General features: G+C 42.2%; 1 protein-coding gene across 2 annotated transcripts in view; it reads left to right on the top strand.

The window, feature by feature from the left end:
* The window catches only part of OS9 (OS9 endoplasmic reticulum lectin), a 34,213-nt gene extending 17,485 nt beyond the window's left edge, over window positions 1-16,728 (top strand). Inside the window, exons 6-15 of one of the 2 annotated variants that reach the window (XM_019960938.2) lie at window positions 11,573-11,783; window positions 11,902-12,003; window positions 12,223-12,323; window positions 12,523-12,574; window positions 13,239-13,327; window positions 13,556-13,831; window positions 14,110-14,299; window positions 15,203-15,367; window positions 15,527-15,639; window positions 15,961-16,728. In XM_019960938.2, coding sequence (XP_019816497.2) covers window positions 11,573-11,783; window positions 11,902-12,003; window positions 12,223-12,323; window positions 12,523-12,574; window positions 13,239-13,327; window positions 13,556-13,831; window positions 14,110-14,299; window positions 15,203-15,367; window positions 15,527-15,639; window positions 15,961-16,086 — 1,425 coding nt within the window. In that variant the 3' untranslated portion in view covers window positions 16,087-16,728. The remainder of the gene's footprint in view (window positions 1-11,572; window positions 11,784-11,901; window positions 12,004-12,222; window positions 12,324-12,522; window positions 12,575-13,238; window positions 13,328-13,555; window positions 13,832-14,109; window positions 14,300-15,202; window positions 15,368-15,526; window positions 15,640-15,960) is intronic. The other variant, XM_019960940.2, reaches the window with a different exon arrangement.
* The last annotated feature ends 3,784 nt before the right edge of the window (window positions 16,729-20,512 follow it).

Below are 20,512 nucleotides of genomic sequence, written 5' to 3'. Positions count from 1 at the left end.
ATATTTTATTCTTACATGTTTGCTTAAATTCCCCTGGAAAACCATCTTGGTCTAGGTTTTCTTTGTAGGAAGATTTTTACTTATTTATTTTAGTAGTTTTAGGAATATTCAAAGTTTTTTTATTTCTACTTGGGTCAGTTTTAGTATATTTTCTAGGAATCTGTCTAGTTTGTCTCATTTTTCCCATTTCTTGGTATAAAGGTGCTTATTTCCTTCTAAGCTCTGTCAGTTCAGTTCAGTTCAGTCACTCAGTTGTGTCCAACTCTTTGTGACCCCATGAACCGCAGCACGCCAGGCCTCCCTGTCTATCACCAACTCCCAGAGTCTACCCAAACCCATGTCCACTGAGTTGGTGATGCCATCCAACTATCTCATGCTCCGTTGTCCCCTTCTCCTCCTGCCCTCAATTTTTCCCAGCATCAGGGTCTTTTCAAATAAGTCAGCTCTTCGCATCAGGTGGCCAAAGTATTGGAGTTTCAGCCTCAGCATCAGTCCTTCCAATGAACACCCAGGACTGATCTCCTTTAGGATGGACTGGTTGGATCTCCTTGCTTTCCAAGGGACTCAAGAGTTTTCTCCAACACCACAGTTCAAAAGCATCAATTCTTTGGCACTCAGCTTTCTTTATAGTCCAACTCTCACATCCATACATAACCACTGGAAAAACCATAGCCTTGACTAGATGGACCTTTGTTGACAAAGTAATGTCTCTGCTTTTTAATATGCTATCTAGGTTTGTCATAACTTTCCTTCCAAGGAGCAAGCGTCTTTTAATTACATGGCTGCAGTCACCATCTGCAGTGATTTTGGAGCCCCAAAAAATAAAGTCAGCCACTGTTTCCACTGTTTCCCCATCTATTTGCCATGAAGTGACAGGACCTGATGCCATGATCTTAGTTTTCTGAATGTTGAGCTTTAAGCCAACTTTTTCACTCTCCTCTTTCACTTTCATCAAGAGGCTCTTTAGTTCTTCACTTTCTGCCATAAGGGTGGTGTCATCTGCATATCTGAGGTGATTGATATTTCTCCTGGCAATCTTGATTCCAACTTGTGCTTCCTTCAGCCCAGCATTTCTCATGATGTACTCTGCATATCAGTTAAATAAGTAGGGTGACAATATACAGCCTTGATGTACTCCTTTTCCTATTTGGAACCAGTCTGTTGTTCCATGTCCAGTTCTAACTGTTGTAGCATCTGTAATTAGATTCCTCTTTTCAGGTTATTCTTCTTGCATGTAATTCCGTCCTCAGAGTACATCAGAGAATTCACACAGGTGTAAAATCCTAAAAATGCAGTGAGGGTGGGAAGACCTTCTCCCCAGAAGTCACATCTTAGTGCACACCAGAGAGTTCACACAGGAGAGAAACCCTATGAGTATGGTGAATGTGGGAAGGCTTTTACTCAAAATTCAGCTCTTGGAGTACACCTGAGAATTCACACATAGAAGAAACCTCATGAATGCATGAATGTGGAAAACCTTTGTCCATAAAACAGCTATATTAGAGTATATCACACCACAATGCATAAAACATAGGGAAAACCCTAGAGTGTAATGAGTTTGGAAAATGCTAAAGGAAGTATGGGGCTTCCCAAGTGGCTCAGTGGTAAAGAATCCACCTGCTAAGCAGGAGATGCAGATTCAGTCCCTAGGTGGGGAAGAGCCCCTGGAAAAGTAAGTGGCAGAATCCCATGGACAGAGGAGCCTGGCAGGCAACAGTCCATAGGGTCTCAAAGAGTTGGACATGACTAAGTGACTAAACAGCACCCACAGGTTTTGTTACTGGTCAGTCTCGAGAGGCTGGTCAGTTTTATTAGTCTTATTTTCCAAGAACTAATTTCAGCTCTGTTGAGCTTCTGTATCATATTTGTTTTCCATTGTATTTATTTCCAGGCTAATCGTTCTTTTCCTTCCACTTTTTTCAGCTTTAATTTGCTTTTTTCCCCCCTAATTTCTTGAGTATTTAACTCATTTCCAGCTTTTCCTCTTTTACATCTCTTATAAATTTCTCTCCAGTTACTACTACAAATATGTCACGGTTTTCTGAGACTATTTTTTTTTTAATCTAATTTTCAAATTGATAATACTCTTCCATAACTCAAAACCCAGAAAGTATAAAGGTGTGTGATAAAAATTTTCCCTCCCAAACTTATCTCCCACCTGCTTATTTCCCATCATGCCCTCCCCAACTGCCCAGTAACCCTGCTCTTATTATTCTGTCGCCTTCCAGCCTTTGTGTGTTTAAAAGCAGTTGTGATTAGAGATTCTTATTTCCTGTTCCCCCTTTTTTTTTAAACATACAATGCACAGTACATTAAACATACTTTGTACCACCTTATTTTTATACATCTTGACAATAATTCTTAGCGCTCTTTCAGGGGCAGTACATCTAGAACTTTATTCTTTGTTTTCATGTTTACATAGTATTCCATTGTATGAATGTTCTATCACTTTGTCACCATTACTGTATGCTTAAAATCATTTCCCTCCTACTTTTTGTCATTACAGAAGATAATTCTATACATATGTATACGTGTAACTATATCTTGAAAGTATAATTGCTGGGTGCAGGTGATATATATTTAAAGATTGTCTGTAAAAACTTTCTGTTACAGAAAATGAAAAACATACAAACAGAATTATCCAGTGACCTCCCTGTGTATCATTTGGCTTCAACCAATATGGCCAGTCTCATTTCATCTATCCCCTTGCCCACCTCCATGCACTGTACTTCCACTCCCAGTTTATTTGGAAGCAGATTACAAGCATTTCATCTCATTTCATCCTTAAATATTTCTGTGTTATCCCTAAAAGACTAGAGCTCTTTTAAAAATATAACCACAGTACTATATCACACTAGAAAAATTAACCACAATTTCTTATCACCAAATATTCAACCATTTCAAGTTTCCCTGATTATCTTTTATATATATATATATATATATCTCATAGTTACATAGACTTTCCTGGTTATACCATTAAATTTTAGTCCTTTCAAATCTGGTTAGGCTGGTACAGTACAGTGTATGTCAGAGTCTATGAATGATTCTTTGTGTTTGAAAAGAACATGTCCTCTACTGTGAGGCACGATGTTTTCTGTATGTCTTTTAGGTCATGCTGTTCAAATCTTTTGTATCCTTACTGATCTGTCTCCCACTATGATTATGGATTTGTCTGTTTTTACTTATTATTCTTTCAATTTGTTCGTTATTATTCTGTAAGCTGTTGCTTTTTGTATCTTGGGGCTACGTATCAATGTATTCAGCAAATGTTTATTAAGTGCTTCTGTGTGCCAGGAACTGTTCTAGTTGCTAGAGATATTTCAAGAGAACACGAGACAAAAATGCCTCATCTCACTGGGAAAGACAGACAAGGAAGATAAAGAATTACATACAATTTAAATTATTATTCCTCATAAATTGAATGTTTTAACATTATGAATTGACCTTTATCTTAGTAATTTTTTGACTTTAAGTCTCTGGTGTGATGCTAATACAGCTGTAATGGCTTTCACTGAGTTATGTTTACTGATTTTTTTCATCCTTTTGTTTTTACCTTTTCTATATTCTTATGTTTTAAGTGTGTCTCCAAATAGCACATACTTGTATTTAAAACATTTTTAGCCATTTATATGTGTGTGTGTGTATATATTTGGACTTATGTCTAACATTTTATTTTATGCTTTCCTTTGTCCCACTTTTTCTCTCCTTCCTTGCTTTTGGTTTGTTTTATCTTAATGATGCCATTTTTCTCTCATCTCAGTGGGAAGTTTTGCTCTCTTTATTTTTTAAAATAACACATTTATGGAGATATAAGTCACATAGCACACAATTCAGGGTGTATTTCAGTGGTTTTTTCATGTATTCAGAGGTGTGCAGCCATCAGCACAATCAATTGTAGACCATTGTCATCACCCTGAAAGAAATCCTCTACCCTTGAGCAGTTACTTTCTATTCTACCTCCACTCCCCACCCCATCCACCTCTCCAGACAACCTCTCATCTTCACCCTGTGGATGTAATGTGTATAATGTGTGACCTTTTGTGTCTGGCTTTGTTCATTTATCATGTGTTCAAGAGCCATCTGCGTGTAGCATGTACCAGTACTGCTTTACATTTTATTACCAAATAATATTCCACATTCTATCTATTCTTTCATCAGTTGGTGAACACTTGGGTTGTTTGCACTTTTTGGCTATTATGAAGAATGGTGCTTTTAACATATGTGAACAGGTTTTTGTGTGTTTTTTTTTCTTTTGGTATATACCAAGGAATAGAATTGCTGGATCATATGGTAATTCTATATTAAATTGCCAGACTTTAATATTTTTAGATTGCCAGACTTTCATTAAATTCTATATTTAATTGCCAGACTTTTTCTGAAACAGTCCCGTTGTTTTATTATATAATCCCACAAGTGGTGGGTGAGAGTTTGAATTTCTCCACATCCTCATCAGCACTTGTTTTTCATCTTTTTAAAAATTAATTAATTAATTTTGTTTTATTTTGGGCCACCCCGGGTCTTCGTAGCAGTGTGCGGTCTCCTCATTGAGGTGGCTTCTCTTGTAGCGGGCTTCAGGAGTTGCAGGACGTGGGCTCAGTTATTGTGGCTGTTGGATTCTAGATTGCTGGGTCAGTAGTTGTGGCTTACTTGCTCCTCGGCATGTGGGATCTTCCCAGACCAGGGACTGAACCTATGTCCTCTGCATTGGCAGGTGGATTCTTAACCACTAGACCACCAGTGAAGCCCTGTTTTTCATCTTTTTGACTGTAACCTTCCTAGTGAGTATAAGTGGCATCTCATTGTAGTTTTGATTTGCATTTCCTGATGGTTACAGTGTGGAGCAACTTTTCATAGGCGTATTAGCAATTTGTCTTTTTTCTTTAGAGAAATGTCTATTCAGATCTTTTGCCCATTTGAAAATTGCATTGTCATTTTATTATTGAGTTGTAAAATTTCTTTATATATTCTAGATACAAGTTCCTTTTCAGATATATGATTTGCAAATATTTTCTCCCATTCTGTGAATTGTCATTTCACATCCTTGATGGTGTCCTTTACAACACAAAGGCCTTTAATTTTGATGGATTCCAATTAATCTTTTTTTTCCTTGTTACTTGTGCTCTTGATATTGTACCTAACAAATCATTGCCTCATTTAAGGCCAAGAAGACTTACACTTATGTTTCCTTCTAAGAGTTTTATAATTTTACCTTTAGGTCTTTGATCCAATGGGAGTTAATTTTTATGTATGGTATGAAGTAGGAATCAAACTTCGTTGTTTTGCTTGTAGATATCCTTTCGACTTAGCGTCATTTGTTGAAAAGACACTTCCCGTTGGCTGATCTTGGTAACCTTATTGAAAGATGATAATAGTAAGGTTAACTTCTGGACTCAACCCTGTTTCATTGGTCTGTACACTTATGTTAGTGCTACAGTGTCTTGGTACTGCAGCTCTGTAGAAGCTTTGAAATCTAGAAGTACGATTTGAAATCCAGTCCTGTTCTTCAAGATTGTTTTCGCTTTGTGTAGTTCCTTGAATTTCCATGTGAATTTTAGGAACATAACTTCTGCAAAGAAGGCACCTGAAATTTTGATGGCGATTGCAATTAAATCTATTGCCATCTTCACAATATTAAGTCTTATAATCTGTGAACTTGGATATCTTTCCATTTAAGTCTTTAATTTCTTTCAGCAATGTTTTGTAGTTTTGGGGTTTTTTGTTTTTTTTTGCCTTTGAAATAATGGATGTTAAAGAATAGTTAGCTATTGTTTTTATATTACATTTAAAATTTATTTTTTAAATGGAAGCATTGTTGGTTTATGGAATTCCCTGGTCTCATAGAATGAGTTGGGAGGTGTTCCCTCTTCTATTTTTTGTGTTTTGGGTTTTTTAAAATATTTATTTATTTTAAAAAATTATTTATCTTTGGCTGCACTGAGTGTTTGTTGCTGTGCATGGACTTTCTCTAGTTGCGGAGAGCAGGAGCTCCCCTCTAGTTTCAGTGCCCGGACTTCTCTTGTTGCAGAACATCAGCTCTAGAGCTCAGTCTCAGGAGTTGAGTCACACAGGCTTAGTTGCCCCACGGCATGTGGAATTTTCCTGGACCAGGAATCGAACCCATGTCCCCATTTGCAGGCAGATTCTTAACCACTGGACCACCAGGGAAGGCATTATTTATCTGTTTGTCTGTCTGTGCCAGGCATGCAGGATCTTCTAGTTGCAGCATACAGGATGTTTAGTTGTGGCAAGCGGACTCTTACTTGTGGCATGTGGGGTCTATTTCCTTGACCAGAGATCAAGCCTGTGCCCCCTGCATTGGAAGAACAAGTCACTGGATCACCAGGGAAGCCCCTCCTCTTCTATTTTTTTTGAAGAGTTTGAGACCAGTTGGAATTTTTATGTTTTAAATGTTTGGTAAAATTCATCAGTAGACCCACTTGACCCAAGCTTCCCTGTGTGGGTAGTTGTTTTTAATTACTAACCTCTTTAATTGTTACTGGTCTATTTGAATAGATTTTTTCTTCTTGAGTCAGTTTTGGTATTTTGTGTCCTTCTAGAAATCTGTCCTGATTTCATCTGAGTTATCTGATTGGTTGGCATATAGGTGACCATAGTATTCCTTTACAATCCTTTTTACATCTGTAAGGTTGGTAGTAATGTTCCTTCTTTCATTTTGAATTGTACCAACTTGAGTCTTCTCTTTTTCCCTTGATCAGTCTAACTAAAATTTTGTCACTTTTATCGATCTTTTCAAAAATCAACTTTTAGTTTATTTTCTCTATTATTTTTCTGTTCTCTATTTCATTCATTTCTGTTCTAATCTGTATTATTTATTTCCCTCTGCTTACTTTGGGTTTAGTTTGCTTTTCCTTTTCTAGTTTCAAAGTGGAAGTTCAGGTTATGGATTTGATCTGTTTCTTCTTTTTTATACTTTACAGGTAAAAATTTTCTTCTAAAAGCACTGCTTTAGCTGCATCCATAAGTTCTGATATATTATGTCTTCATTGTGTTTTCATTCATCTCAGTATTTTCTAATTTTCTTGTTATTTCTTTGAGCCATTGGTTACTTAGGAGTGTATTGATTTCTATACATTTATGAATTCCCCAGATTTCTTTGTTATTAATTTCTTTTTTAAATATAAATTTAATTGGAGGCTAATTACTTTACAATAGTGTATTGGTTTTGCCACGGGTGTACATGTGTTCCCCATCCTGAACCCCCCTCCCACCTCCCTCCCCATCCCATCCCTCTGGGTCATCCCAGTGCACCAGCCCCGGGCATCCTGTATCCTGCATCGAACCTGGACTGGCGATTCGTTTCTTATATGATATTATACATGTTTTAATGCCATTCTCCCAAATCATCCCCCCCTCCCTCCCACAGAGTCCAAAAGACTGTTCTATACATCTGTGTCTCTTTTGCTGTCTCTCATACAGGGTTATTGTTACCATCTTTCTAAATTCCATATATATGCGTTAGTATACTGTATTGGTGTTTTTCTTTCTGGCTTACTTCACTCTGTATAATAGGCTGTAGTTTCATCCACCTTATTAGAACTGATTCAAACGTATTCTCTTTAATGGCTGAGTAATACTCCATTGTGTATATGTACCACAGCTTTCTTATCCATTCATCTGCTGATGGACATCTAGGTTGCTTCCATGTCCTGGCTATTGTAAACAGTGCTGCGATGAACACTGGGGTACACATGTCTCTTTCAATTCTGGTTTCCTTGGTGTGTATGCCCAGAAGTGGGATTGCTGAGTCATATGGCCGTTCTATTTCCAGTTTTTTAAGGAATTTCCACAGTTTTCCATAGTGGCTGTACTAGTTTGCATTCCCACCAACAGTGTAAGAGGGTTCCCTTTTCTCCACGCCCTTTCCAGCATTTATTGCTTGTAGACTTTTGGATAGCAGCCATTCTGACTGGCGTGAAATGGTACCTCATTGTGGTTTTGATTTGCACTTCTCTGATAATGAGTGATGTTGAGCATCTTTTCATGTGTTTGTTAGCCATCTGTATGTCTTCTTTGGAGAAATGTCTGTTTAGTTCTTTGGCCCATTTTTTGATTGGGTTGTTTATTTTTCTGGAATTGAGCTGCAGAAGTTGCTTGTATACTTTTGAGATTAATTCTTTGTCAGTTGCTTCATTTGCTATTTTCTCCCATTCTGAAGCCTGTCTTTTCACCTTGCTTATAGTTTCCTTTGTTGTGCATAAGCTTTTAATTTTAATTAGGTCCCATTTATTTTTGCTTTTATTTGTTATTAATTTCTAATATCATTACACTGTGGTTAGAGAACATACTTTGTCCCTGTTTTTTTAAAAAATGTATTTTATTGAAATATAATTGATTCACAATGTTGTATTAATTTATGCTATGCAGCAAAGTGATTCAGTTATACATGTATATACATTCTTTTTCATAATTCTTTTCCATTATGGTTTATCACAGGATATTGAATATAGTTCCCTGTGCTGTACAGTAGGACCTTGTTTATCCATTCTGTATATAATAGTTTGCATCTGCTTGGGTTTCCCTGGTGGCTCAGATAGTAAAGAATCCGCCTGAAATGTGGGAAACCTGGGTTCGATCCCTGCATTGGGAAGATCCCCTGGAGAAGGGAATGGCTACCCACTCCAGTATTCTGGCTGGAGAATTCCATTGGCAGAGGAGCCTGGCAGGCTATAGTCCATGGGGTCATGAAGAGTTGGACATGACTGATCGATTTTCACTTTCACATCTGCTAACTTCAAACTTCCAATCCTTCTCTTCTCCACCTCCCCTCCCCCTTGGCAATCACAAGTCTGTTCTCTATGTCTGTGAGTAGATTTCTGTTTCATAGATAAGTTCATTTGCATCATATTTTAGATTCATGTAAGTGCTGTAATAAGGTATTGTCTTTCTCTTTCCGAATTACTTCACTTACTATGATCTCTAGAGGTCCATCCATGTTGCTGCAAATGCCATTATTTTATTCTTGTTCACAGCTGAGTAGTATTCCAGTGTGCATATGCACCACATCTTTATCCATTGATCTGTCAATGGACATTTAGGTTGTTTCCATGTTTTGGTTTTTGTAGTGTTGCTGTGAACATACGGGGTGCATGTATCTTTTTTAATTATAGGAGAACATACTTTATATGATTTAAATTTTTAGCTCTTTGAATTTATCATAATGACTACTTTAAAATGTTTCTCTCTGAAATCTAACATCTGTGTCCTCTCACAGGCATTTTCTGTTGCCTGTGACAAAGTATGGGTCACACTTTGTTTCTTTGCATATATCATAATTTTTTGTTGAAAAGTGAACAAAAATATATTAAAATATACCTAAAATATATTTTAGGTAATATATTGGAGCAAGTCTGGATACTGATTCTTGGCCTCCACCATGAGACTTGTTTTGGTCATTTGCTTGTTTCTTTCGTGACTTGGCTGAGCTATTTTAATGCGGCCTCCTCCTCTTGCAGTATGAAGCCACTGATGTCGCTCCTCTGAGGGCATAGCCGTGGGCATGCTCACAGCCACAGTGGATGATAGTGTGTCAGCAGGGCTCCCTTTGACTGTCTCTCTTGCTGATGTGTTAATCTGTCTGCCTCTGCTGATATCATACCCAGCTGTTCATACTCATTAATTGCTAGCCAGTTGCTCTGTAGTTTTTGACATGTGGGGCGTAAGTTGCTCCATAATCTGATCCAGTTAAATTTGGGCTTCTGTACCAGGGTTGCTTTTGATGATACCAGCCTCTTCTTTAGTGCTTACCACCAATTTTTTTCATTTTTTGGAAAGTGCCCTTAGGCTTAAACTTCCTCATACTGTTTCACAAGAATTCAGTTCATTTGGAAAGAGCTTTGGGGCTTTCTATTCTAATGGATTGCCTCTCCCCCTGGCAGAATCTTTAAGCCCCTGCTCTGGAGCTGATGTCAGAGACACTGACCCAGTTCTGTCAGAGTGACACTCCTGTTTCATGAGCAGAGACCTGGGCAGGGGTGATAGCCTCTGGTCCTCTCAGTTCTCATCTCTGTTGTGAAATCTCTGCCCTTTCAGTGATCTATGGTGAGGGTGATCAAGGCCCAGTATTCCTGTCCTTCTGCACCTGAGGTGCAGCCACTGTCCTGAGTGGGGCTGAGTGGAGGGAGGGAGGGAGTCCTCCGTCTCTTGACCGTATTCAGCAGGTATTCTCTGCAACTTGTAACTAGAGAGGATTGAGGAATATTGGTGGCCTGCCCCTCTGGTGACATACCATATCTCTTGACTGGATGCTGAGGGGATAGAGGCCCCATTTTTTGGACCTTACTCACCTGGAATGGAGCATCTGTCTGAGCTGTGAAGTCAGGGTTGGAGAAAAAGGAGGGTCATGGTCCAAGTACTATAAATTTTCACTATTCAAGATTTAGTGGATTTTCTTGAATAGATGTTTCTTAATTTGTTGTATGTCCTTAGGAAAATTTCCAGAGATTTTAAATGCCTGAGTTAAAAAAAAAAAGTGTTCACCAGTTATGGAATTTCACTAGGGAGTGGATCTGCAGAGCTCCTCAGGCTGCCACTCAGAAGTGGGACCTCTTCTACTTGTAACAGTTACTTTAGAAATTACAGAGTGTGTGTGTGTGCGTGCTCAGTCATGTCCAACTCTTTGCAACTCCATGCAGCCCTGCCAGGCTCCTCTGTCCATGAAATTTCCCATGCAAGAATACTGGAGTGGGTTGCCATTTCCTCTTCCAGGGATCTTCCTGACCCAAAAAATCAAACCCACATCTCTTGCATTGGCAAGTGGATTCTTTACTGCTGATCCACCAGGGAAGCCCCAGAAATTACAGTGGTGAATCCTAACTAATGAAAGGCTAACATTAATTGATATCTTTACTCTCTTTCTGATTAATACAAAGACCTTAGAACTGTTTAAAGTTTTTTAAAATCATACACACATGCACACACACAGAGAATATACGTATTTCAAATACATATAAAAATATATATCAAATATGTATAAGTATGTACATACTGTATTTATATAAAGCAAGAACATGAAACAAATCAGCTGGTTACCTACAGTTAAGTTGCCCAAGTTCAATTCGTATTTTTACCACTTACCAGCTGGTCAGCCTGAACAAGTCCCTCAACTATATCAAACCCCAGTATCTTAAGCCACAGAGTTGAGATACTATTACCTCCCTCCCTGGGTTGTCGTGATAATTAAATGAGCTAATGCATGTAAAGGGCTCCCTTGGTGGCTCGGTGGTAAAGAATCCACCTGCCAATGCAGGAGATGGGGGTTCCATCCCTGGGTCAGAAAGATCCCCTGGAGAAGGAAATGGCAACCCACTCCAGTATTCTTGCCTGGGAAATCCCATGGACGGAGGAGCCTGTCAGGCTACAGTCCATAGGGTTGCAAAAAAGTCAGATACAACGTAGCAACTGAACACTAACAATGCATATATAGCACCATATACACAATGCACAGAGCACAGTGCCTGACAGACTGTCAGTCCTTAATAGCAGACAGCTGTTTTAAGAAATAACGGTAATGGCTGCTGGTGATTACTATTTATTCATCCTCCTGTCCTGGCAGTTCCTCTGTGATGAGGGTGCTGGTATCTCTGGGGACTACATTGATCGAGTAGATGAGCCCTTGTCCTGTTCTTACGTGCTGACCATTCGAACTCCTCGGCTCTGCCCTCACCCACTCCTTCGGCCCCCACCCAGCGCTGCTCCCCAGGCCATTCTCTGCCACCCCGCCCTGCAGCCTGAGGAGTACATGGCCTACGTTCAGAGGCAAGCTGGTGAGTAATTAAAAGAGGACAGGGAGGAAGGAGACACATAGGGAGGGACAGGCAGAAGATCAAGTATCAAAGAGCTGAGAATGTATCCCCGTCCTGCTGACACGCTATCTTCCTGTAGACTCAAAGCAGTACGGAGACAGGGCCATAGAGGGGCGGCAAGACCCGGACCCTCCAGTGTGGAGTGAGACCAAGCCTGGCGTGGTGCCACCAAAGAAAGCAGGTAGGTCCTTGAGTCACCTGTTCCATGACACATGTCTCCACTTCTTCCTTTCTTCAGTGTTACTGTCCTGTGCACCCAGGGATGTGTTGTCCTCAACAGCCCAACAGCCTGACTTTTGGGGTGGGGGAAGGAGTACTACAGGCCCTAACACCTTACGATAGAAGAGGGAAACATATCCCATCTCTCCTTTCAGGTTTCTCCTTGTTTTCTGTATTCTAGGTGCAAGCCCAGCCAAGGAGAACAGTAAGGAATCAGATTTCTGGAAGATGCTTCACGAGCCAGAGGAACAGCCCCCAGAAAGGGAGGAGACACAGGCCGAGGTGAGAGCCAGCTTCCTAGCCACTTCTCTGAGGAGGCTGAACGTGGGCTTTGGGTTGGAGGGCCACTCAAGCTGAGGTTCATTATGAGATGACCTCTTTTTATCTAGGGATGCAAGGCCATACCCAGAGGCAGTGCCTTAAGAGTGTGATTGGCATGCAGAAGCCCGTGTACTTGACTCTGCCCTTTTCTCCCCATCAGGAGCAGGAACCAAACCTTGAGGCCACAGACCCACCGCCAACCTCTCCCGATGGTGAGTGAACTCTCCACGTCTCCTATACTGCTTGCGTGTGTTTTCAGGTTGGCAAGCATGGCGTGGGTTTAGACCTAGACTCTAGGAGGGAGGCTGGGCAGCCAGGCCAGCAGCAGATTCCTTTTTAGAGACAGAAGTGCTTCTCTAGGGGGGTAGCAGAACATAGTGGTTCCACTGCTTGCCTGACTTTATAGTCCTGGATAATTTCACTCAAGCTCAATTTCCTCACCCATAACATGTGGGCAATAACCCCTAACTTAGAGGGCTGTTACAGGATTAAATGAGAATGAATCTAGTTTACAGTACAATCCCTGGAACTGAGTAGACAAAAAAGGGTTTGTATTTGTGGGGAGAACAGGATTCAGGGAGGGGGAGCCCTTGGCCCCAGAATCTCTTCTGTTGACCTAAAAGCCAGGTTGATTGCCAGGAAGGCCTCAGTGGCGCGTGAAAGAGCAGGTGACTCGGCAGCCTGTTAGCATCCTTCTCTCTTTCACCTGTGAGGCTCCCTTAGGCCCCCTAAGTGCTCTTTGGAGGGGTGTGCTGGCCGCTGTCTCTCAGACCAGACAGGTAGTCCCACCACGTCCTTCCTTGACTTCCTCAACTCCTCTTCTTAGGAAGTAAAAGTAGAATTAATTTACGATCTATTCCTATTCCTTCATCTCAGATTTTCAGAACAACGTACAGGTCAAAGTCATTCGGAGTCCTGCAGACTTGATTCGATTGATAGAGGAGCTGAAGGGTGGAACAAGAAAGGTATGAGCCCTGCTCCCAGGAAGGATGGAACCTTTCTCCCTGCTGGGGGCACCCGGAACACCACCCCTGAACTGGGCCCAAAGAGCTACCTCAACTTCCTTTACTCCTCATGAGTCCCCAACTAAACCACATCCCTGCTATCTGCCCCTACCCACCCCCACTGTCTGTCTCTATGGAAACCCCAACCATCTGCCATCTCTCTCTTTCTCCTGATCCTCACCCATGCAGGGGAAGCCAAACACAGGCCAGGAGCAGCCTGGAGACAGTGCTACAGAAGTCCCTTCCAGGGAACCAGAGGTGAAGGAAAAGGGCGACCCAGAACAGCAGAACGAGGTGGAAGAAGAGGAGGATGATGAGGATGAAGACGAAGATGAGGATGAACGGCAGTTGCTGGGAGAATTTGAGAAGGAACTGGAAGGTATACTGCTCCCATCAGACCGAGAGCGGCTCCGGGCGGAGGTGAAGGCTGGCATGGAGCGGGAGCTGGAGAACATCATCCAGGAGGTGAGCTCTGCTCTCCCGCCTGCAGCTTCCAGCTTCCTCGGCTGCCTGCGCCGGTAGGCAGGACCAGTTGAGGGGCGGGGAGAGAACCCGGGCCACACCTCGCCTGCCTGGGGCATTCAGCCAGGAGCCCTGAACTGCTAGTTGCTTAATTAAAACTGGGACAGTGGGGAAGGGGATCTGTGAGAAGCATGAGACTTAGCCATTACTCCTTTGTAGAGCTTGGACGGCCCCTCACTTCCCAGATCCCTGACTCTCCACCCCCACCTTGGGCCTCCCAGACAGAGAAAGAGCTAGACCCAGACGGGCTGAAGAAGGAGTCAGAGCGCGATCGGGCTATCCTGGCCCTGACATCCACTCTCAACAAACTCATCAAAAGGCTGGAGGAAAAACAGAGCCCAGAGCTGATGAAGAAGCACCGAAAAAGGAGGGTTGTCCCCAAAAAGCCTCCCCCATCCCCTCAATCAACAGGTGAGGGCTGTCAGACAGGAACAAACGGCCAGGTCCGTCACCTTTATCCCTTCTGAGAACGCTCACCCTCTCACTCTTTCTGGAACACCATTCTTGGGCTTCCCAACACCTCTAGCCCTTTGCCTGGTTACTTCCTAGTGAACCATTTGAGAAGCAGCTTTCAGAGCCTGTGTGGCTCGCTGGCATGGCTGTTTACTGGCTTGCTTCTATACATCCAGTGTCTAGCACTTTGCCGACACCTTGTGATTGATAAGTAGATATTAAATGAGTGACCATGAGTGTGCAGGCCAAAGACCACACACCTGTGACAGATGCTCCTGTCACCTAGGACTGCACAGGGAGTGCCCTCAGCTGGCAGAGAGGAACGGGCAGCCCAGCTACTCATAAGCCAATTGCCTAGACAGACTCATTCCCTCCCTGCTGTGTCCCTTGTGTCTGTCCCACGGGTCCTGTGTGTGTGGAGACCAGGCATTCCAGGTCTAATGTCCTAGTTTCAATCCTTCCATCCTACTTTCTCTGTTATAAACACTGAAATGTCGTTCAAGTCCCAACATTGTAGGGTGCCAAACCAAAGTTTTCCAACCTTCTTCTTAAACTTCTCTGCAGGCCCCAACTTCTCTGATTTTTGCTTCAGAAAACAGTTGTTTTCCTGTAGGTGATGGGCAGAATTACTGGGTCCAGAGGGAAGAAAGGAAACTGCAGTCGGTAGAGGGAGATTTATAGGTTGGAATGGGGTAGGGGGTGATGGGTCCTAATTTATTCTGAACCCTGACTCACATACCTGTTTGAGAGGGAATAACTTGCCAAAACCAACTGATGGCTTAGGGAGAGGCAAGCACCCCAGCCCCTAACCCTGGAGTCACGGCTCTGCTTTGTGTCTCCCTGTGTGTCTCCCCCTCTAAGAGGAGGATCCTGAGCACAGAGTCCGGGTCCGGGTCACCAAGCTCCGTCACGGAGGCCCCAATCAGGATCTGACTGTCCTCGAGATGAAACGGGAAAACCCACAGCTGAAACAAATCGAGGGGCTGGTGAAAGACCTGCTGGAGAGGGAGGGACTCACAGCCGAAGGTGGGCCCTGGGGGGCGGGCTGGATTCAGAGCTGTTGGAAGGGCTTGCTGCTGGAAGTGGAGGGGCTGGGGACTTCGGCTGGGGACCCAGGGGGCAGAAGACCTGCACTGGAGCTGCCACCTGGCCTCTCCTCTCACTGCCCATCCCACCCCTTTCCAGGGAAAATTGAGATCAAAATTGTCCGACCAGGGACAGAAGGGACTGAGGAGGATGCACGTTGGCTGACTGATGAGGACACAAAAAACCTCAAGGAGATTTTCTTCAATATCTTGGTGAGAGGCACCCCGCCCCTGAGTCCTGGACTTCCCGCCTTCCCTGTCCCCCAGCAGGCTGAGGGTTGAGGGTGAGGTTCAGAGTCCTCAAGGCACCCCCCAGCCTCACCTCTATTGGAGCCTCAGTTTCCTCATCTGTAAGACGAGGCTATCAGTTCTGGGTGTTGAGCCCTCAGCAAGAGCCCTACAAGTCACCTGTGTGAGTGCTGGCTCCTGCCTCCCCACCTACAACTGCCCACCCGCCCCCTACCCCCACCCTCCAGTGTCTGCTACAGCCTCTGCTTATCCCACCTCCCCACCCCACCGTGTGGCCTTCCCCAGGTGCAGGGAGCTGAAGAGGCGCAGAAAGAGCGGCAGCGGCAGAAAGAGCTGGAGAGCAATTACCGCCGGGTGTGGGGCTCCCCAGGCGGGGAGGGCACTGGGGACCTGGATGAATTTGACTTCTGAGACCACCACCATCAGCTTGCCAAAGAGTCTAGAGTCTTCTAGACTGGCCCTGCCTCTGCCCCCACAACCCCCAGGGCCCTGAAGGCAAAACAGCAGAGAGCTGAGCTGTGAGCTGTGGATCCTGAGACCCTCCTGGGGTGTGGAGGGGCTGTGGGGCAAGTGCTGCTGCTACTGCTGAGACCTGGAGACCTCCCAGGCCTATGTGATCTGCTGTCCCTGGTTCTCCCCACACCCTCTTCCTTCCCTCCTGGCTTCCCCTGCTGTCATCCCCCAGCTTGTGGGTTCCTTTCCCCTCCCTAACGAGCATTTTTGAAATCTTTTGAGTAGAGCAGGCAGAGTGAGAAGAGTGGGGCCAGTCAGCAGGCCCTAAGAGGTAGGCCCCCCACCCCCTGCCCCACTCCTGTTGAGAGTCACCTCCCTGCTTCCCCCAGATCAGCTTGAGATGTCCTGCCCCTTTCCCTTTCCACACTGTTCCCTACAAATCTGTGCTTCTAAGTGGAAGCACCTTCTCTCTGTTGCTGAGAAAATGGGAAGAAAGTTGCCCACCACCTCTGACACAATCCCATGAAAAGGGTAGGCTACAGACCCACCTACCATGTTCTAGAACAATCAGGTTTCTAAATAAAGAACTGGACCATCAAACCATCAATTTTTTTTTCTTTGGGGGTGGGGGGCTCAGTAGAGGAGGCTTGGTGTTCTCCTAGGACGGAGGGCATGTTCCCTGATCCCTTTCTGTGCTTCACAGTCAGGGCAGTGGCAGTGGATCTGGAGTATGCAGGAGAGACCAGGACAGTGAAGCAGAGCCTGCTGGCCTGGCCAGGACTGAAGCAATTGCAGTGCTAGTCGCCCTCCTTTTCCTCATCTGTCCATTTCTGCTCCTTCTCCCCCTTTATATTCCAAAAGCCACAGGGTACATACAGAGTTACCCCACCATGGGGATCCTCCTGCTGCACTCTCCCTACAGTGTGCTGCAGACTCCATCCCCATACCTGCCAGCCATACCACTTCATTTCTCAGAAAAGACTAGCTTTGGTCATGCCCAGAGGGAGGGCTGCCACTCACACAGGCCAGCTCCATAGTATGCCAGTGGTTGGTGGCCTGGTTAGGTGTCTCCATCTGTTCCTCACTACAAAGTGCAAATCTAGGCCCCCTGCTTCCCCTACTTTCTTTCTCTGCATCTCTCAGGTGTGCAGCATTTCTGCTGACAACTTCACTGACTCATGAGATAAGAAATAGAGGGCATGAAACTCCCAGGTCTCCAAAAGTGGACAAAAAGATTCAGCTGGGGAAGGAAGCTGTATGAGGCTGACCCTCTTCTTGCTGAAAGTGGTCTTATACTTGCTGAGCAAGTTATGCTTAAATTGTTTTATTTAAAATTACAAATGGGTAGGCTTCGAGAACCCTGCAACCCCAGATCCACTTGTGCATCTTAAGGAGAGGGATCTAAGACACTAACACAAGTGCAGCTACAGGCAGAATGGTGGATTCAAATTCTCACCCCTCCACTTACTATTAGTAGGGCCTTGAACAAGCTGTTTAATTTTTGCAGTGCTGTTTCCTCCTGGGTAAACTGTGGACAACTATACTGGCCTTGGGTGGTTATGAGAATTGAATGAGATAGTGTGTGTGTTGTGCTCTTAGCACAGTACCTGGCCCATAGGAAGTACTCAATGACATAACCACCTGCTGAGTTCTGAAGAGACTGGAAGGTACTTGGAGACAAGAGTCATAGAAGGAATACCATCAGAAGCTGATCAGAAGCTATAGCAGAATTTTGTAGAATGGGAGCATGGGGATAGGCTGGGGCAGGAGGCTTATCTTTGATTTGATAGGCATAAAGTCTTAAAATCATCAGAAAAAACAGTGCATATAAGTGCACATGGAATATTCTCTAGGATAGACCATATACTAGGACACAAAACAAGCCTCAAAACATTTAATTGGATAGAAATTATTTCAAGTATCTTTTTTGATTATAAAAGCATGAAACTGGAAATCACAAAAAAAGAGAAATGAAAAAAAAAACAATTACACAGAGATTAAACAATATGGTACTAAAAAAAGCAATGGGTCAATGATGAGCTCAAAGAGAAAATTTAAAAATACCTTGAGATGAATGACAATGAAAACATAACCATACAAAATCTAGGAGATGCAGTAAAAGCAGTCTTTAGAAGGAAGTTCATAACCATACAGACCTTGCTCAGAAAACAAGGAAAATCTCAAATAATCAACCTGGAGAAAGAAAAAGAACAAACAATCTAAAACAAGCAGAAGGAAGAAAATAAAGATCAGAGAGTAAATAAAATAGAGATAGAAAAAAAAATAGAAAAAGTCAATGAAACCAAGAGCTGAGTCTTTGAAAGAGTAAACAAAATCAGCAAACCTCTGGCCAGGCTCATCAAAAAGAAAAGAGAAAGGACCCAAATCAAATAAGAAATGAAAGAGGAGAAATAACCAATACTGTAGAAATTTTCAAAATGTAAAAAATACTATAAACAGTGCCGAAAATTGGACAACCTAGATGAAATGGACAAGTTTCTAGAAATATATCCCACAAAAACTGAATCAAAAAGAATTAATTTGAATAACCCAATCATTAGAAGTGAAATAGAATTTGTAATTAAAAAACAACAATAAAATACAACTCCCTGCAAACAAAAGCCCATGACCAGATGGCTTCACTGGGGAATTCTACCAAACTTATAAAAGAAGAAATTATACTGATTGTTTTCAAACTCTTCCAAGAGACTAAAGAGGAGGGAACAGTCCCAAAGTCATTCTATGAAGCCTCCATCATTCTGATACCAAAGCCAGACAAAAACACTACAAAAAAAGAAAGTTACAGGCCAATATCTTGGAATAATATAGACACAGAAATTCTCAACAAAATATTAACAAGCTGAATCCAACATAGATCATGTACCACAGTCAAGTTGGATTCGTCCTTGGGACAAGGATACAAAGATCAATGTGATATACCACATCAACAAAAGACAAAAACCACATGATCATCTCAATAGATGAAAAAAAGCATCTAATAAAATTCAACATCTATCCATTTTAAAGAAAACTCTTACCACAGTGGGTACAGAAGGAACATATCTCAACATAATAAAAGCCATATTTATGACAAACCCACAGATTATATAATACTCAATGGTGAAAAGTGGAAAGCCTCCCTGCTAAAATCTGGAAGAAGACAAGGATGCCCACTCTCACCATAGTATTGGAAGTCCCAGCCATAGCAATCAGACAAAGAAAAGAAATAAAATGTATCCAGATTGAAAAGAAAGAGGTAAAACTGTCATTTATGCAGATAACATTATACTAGGTCAAAAAATTCTAAAGACACTACACAAAAACTACTAGAACTGATAAATTCAGCAAGATACAGGACACAAGATAAACATACAGAAATCTGTTGCATTTCTTTACACTAACAATGAAATGTCAGAAAGGGAAAGTAAAAAAAAAAAAAAAAATCCCTTTTAAAATAACATTATTAAAAAAAAAACTTAGGAATAAACCTGACCAAGAAGGTGAAAGACTTACATGCAACTATAAAACATTGATAAAGGAAATTGAAGATGATTCAAAGAAATGGAAATATAGCCTAAGACCTTGGATTGGAAGAATTAATATTATTAAAATGGCCACACCACCAAAGCAATCTACAGATTTAATACAATTCCTATCAAAACACCCATGACAGTTTTCACAGACCTGGAACGAATACTCCTAAAATGTATATAGAACCATAAAAGATCCAGAATTCCCAAAACAATACTGAGGAAAAAACAAATTTAGAGACATAACCCTACCAGACCTCAGACCATACTACAAAGCTACAGTAATCAAAACAGCATGGCACTGGCAAACCAGAAAAATGAACAAACAAAAAAACAGACATATGGATTAATGCAACAGAATAGAGAGCCCAGAAACAAGCTCATACACCTATGGTCAATTAATCTTTGACAAAGGAGGCAAGAATATTCAATGAAAAAAAAAGGCAGTCTCTTCAGCAAATGGTGTTGGGAAAGTTGGACAGCTGAATGTATATCAATGCAGTTAGAACATTCCCTTACACCACACACAAAAATAAATTCAAAATGGCTTAAAGACTTAAATATAAGATATGACACCATAAAATTCCTAGAACATAAGCAAAACATTTTCTGACAAATTGTATTGTTTTCATAGGTTAGTATCCCAAGGCAATAGAAATAAAAGCAAAAATATGCAAATGGGACCTAATCAAACATAAGCTTTTGCACAGCAAAGGAAACCATAAATGAAATGAAAGGACAACCTATGGACTGGGAGAACATATTTGCAAATGATGCAACTGACAAGGGCTTAATTTCCAAAAATATACAAACAGCTCATACTACTCAATAACAACAATAGAAACCAACTGAAT

The sequence above is a fragment of the Bos indicus genome, chromosome 5 (genome assembly GCF_029378745.1).
Source record: "Bos indicus isolate NIAB-ARS_2022 breed Sahiwal x Tharparkar chromosome 5, NIAB-ARS_B.indTharparkar_mat_pri_1.0, whole genome shotgun sequence".
Taxonomy (NCBI): domain Eukaryota; kingdom Metazoa; phylum Chordata; class Mammalia; order Artiodactyla; family Bovidae; genus Bos; species Bos indicus.
The sequence above is the reverse complement of the archived record's forward strand: the minus strand, read 5'-3'. Positions and strand labels throughout refer to the sequence as shown.